The sequence below is a fragment of the Ascaphus truei genome, chromosome 1 (assembly GCF_040206685.1).
Source record: "Ascaphus truei isolate aAscTru1 chromosome 1, aAscTru1.hap1, whole genome shotgun sequence".
Lineage (NCBI taxonomy): Eukaryota > Metazoa > Chordata > Amphibia > Anura > Ascaphidae > Ascaphus > Ascaphus truei.
In genome coordinates this window covers 114482596-114489707 of record NC_134483.1, presented here as the reverse complement: position 1 = coordinate 114489707, position 7112 = coordinate 114482596, and the positions used below count along the sequence as shown (strand labels likewise).

The following is a 7112-nucleotide window of genomic DNA, read 5'->3' as shown; positions in this document are numbered from 1 at the left end:
GTTATATAATCCCTCTTCAATTGTACTTTAGTTGTGTGTATGTGAATACAACTTGGGTAACAAAGCAATAATATTTTAGCATTGTGTTATTCCTTATGCTAAGACAAAACACATATTATGCCCATAATCATTCATGCTTCTAGTATGCTTACATACAATGTTATTGGTGCAGTGTAACATGTACATCCATATGATGTGTACACCAGGCTCATTTACATTTTGAATGTCATGAAATATACATGGTGTTGTACATTTAACACCAAATACACACTTTGCTGTGTTGTTTACGGTACTGAAGATGGCATGTCAATGTTTGCAATTTATATATTGTTCCTTTGCATTATAGGTATATCTCCAGTATGACTGATCATGGTATGTATATTTGCTGACATCTCTCATAAGATGTGGCTACCTCAATCTTCCTATAATTATTGGAACTAAAAACCCAACATATTGGTTTAAACACAAATGTTACATATATGTACTTTCTGTATCATGTATATGCATTTAGCTACTCTTCAGCTTTCATGTGCATTGTATTACAAAATGATTACTCACATTTCATCACATTTTATGTATGTTTCCTTATAATTTCCATTAATGTAATATAGAGGTGGTTGGAGAAAAGGGGATAACTGTACTTATTTGTTTACTTACGGGAGCACATTCATCACTAGCATAGACACACTTTTTAAGACAACTGTTTGTGTCTCTATCAATTGGTGTAGGATCCATGTATAACACCGACAAATGATAACACCAGCTTTATTATGGTAGCTTATATCATCATATTGACTATACTATGTATTTCTAAACGATTAATAAACACTGTAAACTATAGTTAGTTAGGTTAATGAAATATACACAGAAACGTACTTCATAACATGATGGTGATGTCATATTCAGAACATCATGCATTGGAGGGGACCATAACATCTGGCCAGTAACATTATTTGCTACAGTCCCAAACCATTTTATCTACATACCCATGTAACAAGAGATTTTAAAAATAAATGGCTACTTGGTTGTAAGTGTCCTTTACATTGGGAGAAGGAGTGGCTCACTGAGTAAAGACACACACTGGCACTGATAGTTTGAAGCAGGGGAGTCTGGTTCAATTCCCGGTGTGGGCTCCTTGTGACCTTGGCCAAGTCACTTTATCTCCCTGTGCCTCATGCGGCAAAAAAACATTTGTACGTTCCACGGGCCAGGGACCTCAGGCTGAAACATGTGTCTGTAAATCGCTGCGTACAACTAGCAGCCCTATACATGAACATGCTCATATTATTATTATTATTGTTACATAGTTTCGACAGTCATACGTTCCATTACATATTAGAATACACAAATGTGTTAGCAGAGTGGGAATGGTTGTTATATATAAAACACACCATGTCATAAAATGTTAGTAGTCATTAAAGAACACTCAATAAAAATTCATGAGGCACTCTTTTGCAACATCATTATGTTAATTAAGTGCTTATGCAATATAGGCATAAGGGTATCACATTTTTAATTGTTTGTTAATAAGCGCTGCAAGCAATATAAAATTAGTTCCATATGTAGTATAGTAGTCGGTGGCTCCTCCTCACAATCATCTCATATAAAGGTAGACTCTTCTGAAATCATACATTGATCCGATTGTATCTTCCCCGACATCTCTGAAATACAGCAAACACATGATGGTCAAAGATGGCACCTTACTAGATATGCATCCGTGACAACGCGTTACGCAGCTCTATATGATTGTGTAGATACACACGTCAGTCACTTATATGTTAGAAGTAAAACTGTTCATCAGTATGTAATGTTTCTTTAAATTTGTAGCAGGCATAACTATGTATAAGAAGTGAACGTTGCCTGTATACTGAAAGATGTGCGCGCACATCTTTGTGTGCGCACGCACTTCACGCTTGGCTCCACTAACTGTTAGCGCATGCGCAAAACAAAGCGTACGTTGTGCGTTCAATACATGTTGAAAATACCAGTAAACATAACATCTTTATTTCAAATACAATGAAGACGAAACTACATTCGTTCTAAACGAGTACATCTGTATTCTTTTTAAACAGACGTGTTTGAACAGAAAGCACGGCCGATAACACAATGCGCAAATGCAATACGTGTGACGTCATGTTAAGCCAGCGTGAAACGCACGCTAACACTCCTCCCACTCAATTAACATTCGGCTAACGCCCAGGGTACGCCTACAAACACTGAGCCGCACGCATCACACACTGCAGTTACCGTTACTATAACAAAACATGACAGCCAATAGGCTTTGAGGCGCGCACGTCGCTTGGGGGCGGGACTTACATCACTAATCCTTTTTAAGGACGCCTTGGCCCATGACAAGGGTCCCACGTCATACGTGGTGGACCCGGTTTTCAATGTTGTAGATGTTGCATGATAACAAAACAGGTATGTGTTAGAGTAATGGTAAAATGTTGCTAATATGTTTAAAGGGATAGGAAAGTACGTATATTTATTCCGTCAGCAATGTGTACTACTCTTTCAGGTCCTACTATATTGTATTAGGAAACAATTTGTTTGTGATCGCTACATGTTATGCAGTCTGCAATGTTACGCTGTATCCACGCATTGAAAGTGAAAATGGTGGTTACAAAAAAAAAAAAAATTTAAACGCAGAGTCAACGCATAACGATTGTTATATTTACCATTCTTCTAGAATTAACTCTTCGCCTGGCTGCAACTGGTCGCTCCAGAAATGCAAGCCATTTTCATCCACGCTTAACCCAACCGCTGAATCCAGTATGGCACATATCTCCTCCAGGATGCGCTCATAGGAATCGCCACTGCTTTCTTCAAATAATTGGTCGGGAGGTAGGTTCATTTCTTCCGGTTCCCATTCCAATGCAATTTCAGCTGAAAGGCTTGGTACATAATCATAGTACTTTTGTTCTTGTACAATGTGGGTTTCAGGAATGGAGGCTGCAGATATTGCAGCACGTATCGATTCAAACGGATCAGTAGTAGCGGATACATTGCTATTGCCATTAGGAATAAATATGCCTTTCACGACAATATAAGTGCCGTCTTTCAGGATAAATTGTTTTTCCGGGGCAATCTTCCAGAAACCATAGGTGTGTTGTAGCTTATCCTGGTCACGTTCAAAAAAGTCATTACTTGATAAAGTGAATCTTATTGAGGAATTAAAATTCCGTGCATGCTTACGGTCTTGGTAATAAGGATATTTTGCTCGAATGAAATCATCGATTTGGCGTGTGCTTGCTTTCTGTCCGCGACTGTTCAAGATGGCTTCACAGATCATGTACTTATACCCTAAAAGGGGATTAATATTGTTAACGAATTCATCAGCCATGTCTGAGTAGCACAAAAGCTGTGTGCAGGTCTGTGTTATTTGCTCATCAAAATGAATGTGCTGAATGGCTAACAAACTCCTGTTTTTCCTTGTCAAGGTCAACAAAAGTAACTACTTTGACTCCTTATTTCAAACGCCAATTGGATTTGTTTGTCTAATTGGGTTAACAGTTGTGGTTCGTGATATGGGACTGTGGGAGAAACATTTCTCCTTCTTTTATCTCGTTTGTGAAAAACATCCCTAGACTGTGAATGCGTTCACATAGTGTTTTTTTGAAAACTAACAAAGACCAGTGTGTGAAAATATTTCTTAGCCAGGCATATCAGTAAAAACACACCTGCAAAAAGAAATGTTTTTTCCCCGCTTACATTTCTGTGTGTATGTGAAAGTCTGGTTAACTCCCTGTCTGCATGAGTTTAAATACGTGTGTATATATATATATATATATATATATATATATATATATATATATATATATATATATATAAATATATCTCTTATAAAAATATATATATATTTATATATAATATTTTATTTTTTTTTATATTGCAGGAGTACACACAACATTGATGGCATTAAGTATACCTTGTATGAAACCTATTTAAATGGTGAGAAACATGATTGAATTAAGTAATAAACATTTGTTTAAGCACAATACTGTTAGAGTCTCATACTTAGGATATTTCTCAAACATTAGGCCTGTATTATTAAAATAGTGTTTTCACAAGGAAGCATGAAGTGTATTAGTTTGTGTATACCAGTTTATATAGTACTATATATATATATATATATATATATATATATATATATATATATATATATATATACATATATATACACATATATACATATATATATACACATATATACATATATATATACACATATATACATATATATATACACATATATACATATATATATACATATATATATATACACATATATACATATATATATACACATATACATATATATATACACATATACATATATATATATACACACACTCACACTCACACTCACACTCACTCAGTGTGTGTGTGTGTATATATATTATTATACATTCTGAGATGTTATAGAAACGAACACACAACTGATTAAAGGACAAAATTACAATGGCCAAGCAAGGCAAAGGTAAGTAATAATTTACACATAATCCTGCTGTACACGTACAAGAAAGATGTTTGCACTTACTTAGGTGTTTTAATAATTGCATGTGACTAATATGCATATGCAATTCTTACATCAATTAACACACCCAAATGCAATGTTTTGCTGCAAAGTCAATGGCAGCTTCTCTAAACTTAGCAACTGGCTCCTGGTGGACCATTACTGAACAGACGATTACAACATAAATATTTATAACACAATTAATTATGAGTGTTAACATTTCCAAAACTTCACGTGTACAAGAACATAGTTGAAAGTTTGGAAACAACACAGTCTTCAGCATACATACAATAGTAATTAGATAATCTGAAGTCAACAAAACAAGGCCAAAGACATATTTTCTGAATTATAACATTTATTTTTTTTGTTCCTTTTGCGAGCGAGTAACAGGCCTGCTTGTTGTCTCTTGAATTTTCCTTTTTCTTTTGCCACCAACTTTAGGCACAACAGAGCCACTTTGAGTGGCCTCTGGCACTTCACGGGCAGGGCTTGTGGCCAGTGACTGTTCACCTACGGGGCTTGTGGCCAGTGACTCACCTACAGGGCTTGTGGCCAGTGACTCACCTACAGGGCTTTTGGGCAGTGATTCACCTACAGGGCTTTTGGGCAGCGATTCACCTACAGGGCTTTTGGGCAGCGATTCACCTACAGGGCTTTTGGGCAGCGACTCACCTACAGGGCTTTTGGGCAGCGATTCACCTACAGGGCTTTTGGGCAGCGACTCACCTACAGGGCTTTTGGGTAGTGACTGTTCACGGACAGGGCTTGTGCCCAGTGACACATGTGAGCAAGTTGGTAGACACTGCACAAGTGATGGTTGGTCTGTTTCATGTGTGTCTTGTTTTGTTTTTGTCGCCTCCTTTGTAGGTGTCTGCTGCTGAATTTGTACAGATGGCAGCGGTAGGATGTCATCAGGAACCTGCACAGCAATGTCTGCTACTTGACCGGTAACATTTGGGCCTGGAGAATGAATATCAGATGAATGTGGTGAAAACTGACCTGCATGAACAGATCCTGGCTGGGAGGTGTTGAATTGTGGTACATTAGTCATTCTCCAGTAATTAGCTTGTGTTTGCTGAACAACTAATGCTTCGAATGAGGTGTTGATTTTTTGCAACTGTTTAGGCACTTCAATGAAGACTCTGTGGAGATGTGCCAATTGTGATACTGTTTCTTCCTGCAGTCCAATCATCCTTTCCAGCACTGTCATCATGTCTGAATGGCGACGATTTTCTGCGTCCACTATTTTTCCCTCTGAAGCTACAATTGCATCGTATGTGGAAGTTGATGGACGATTTGGCGGTACAACAGTTTCTATTGGCACCTCTTCATGGTCACATGATTGTATTTCAGTCTCTTCTGTGGCGTCATCCTCATCATACTCATCATCCTCATCACCATGATGTTCTAAAAAGAAATGTACACATTATTAAATGGCATGTTAATGTATGCTGTGTTACTATGTAATTGTACTGTGTCCTAAGTAACACCTAACATGTTAGCATACGTTTTATAACCTCATTAAAAACTACCTTGACTTACGAATAATGTTTGGACTCAGTATGAAATATGAATGAATGAAAAGTTGCTCTAAACTCAGAAGTCCTACATGATAATTAACATCACTAACACAATACATGTTGCCTTACACTTAATTTTCACTGACACTAAGTAATCCTATTTAAAGAAGATGTGCAAAACAAATAATGCACATGACAACATAACATATAGAAGAGCACATATTATATGGCCAGCAAATGATACACTCACCTTCTAGTAGTGTTGAGCTGGCTGACCCAGGTGAAGACACTTGTTCCATCTCAGGTGACACATGTCCTCCAGGGGCAACTATATATAACAATAACATAAGTTTTACATTTACATGTGTAAATATTGAACAAACACTTATTGTATGTTCTGTATTTATGATTAACTAACAACATCAGTTCCTTAACCGAAAATGTGTGTGAAAGTGAACATAAATAGTTGTAATAACACTGTACATGCCTGTGTACTTAGAATTTTTGAGTTCCCTAACATACAACATACTATGTTTCTGCAGTAATGCGTGAGGATAAATAGATTAAATGAGTACATAAAAATCATATGTTGTGTAGTGATATCAGTATCATAATGTACATAACTATCATGAGATGACCATTCACAATGGTTATCATGAAGGTGGTCATATTGCAAAAAGTGTTGTTTTTGGTAGAGGATATGTGTGGTACATTAATCGAAGATGTGGCACACCTGAATGTGGCTGTGACTCAACAAGACAACACATGCAGTGTGTGATAATGTGTCTTTCATAGTAGTTCAACTATAGATATGAGTGAACTAATGTGTGACGTACGCTTTGATAAGTAATGAGTTGTTGGGGCATTTAGTAGCTAGAGTTAAGCTTTCAAATGAGTGTGATTAACTTCAGTTGTGCTATTCAGGTTGTAAGAAAGGTATTCCCTTCCCCAAAAAGCCTAATCAGCCACACCTTTCAATGACTTGAAACAGGTGCAAATGGTGTGAACTAAGTTGACCGTGAAATGAGGCTGTAATTAGTGTGTGTGCTGAACCCCACCCCCTCTGTTGAAGTGTA

General features: G+C 37.0%; 1 protein-coding gene across 1 annotated transcript; it reads right to left on the bottom strand.

Annotated features, from left to right (window-relative positions):
* Positions 1-4871: 4871 nt before the first annotated feature.
* On the bottom strand, positions 4872-6386 carry LOC142486958 (uncharacterized). The gene is made up of 2 exons (XM_075585562.1): positions 6287-6386; positions 4872-5923 (listed from the first exon to the last, which is right to left on the bottom strand). Exons 1-2 carry the CDS (start codon positions 6381-6383, stop codon positions 4872-4874), a joined length of 1149 nt encoding a protein of 382 aa, XP_075441677.1. The 5' UTR covers positions 6384-6386.
* Positions 6387-7112: the final 726 nt, after the last annotated feature.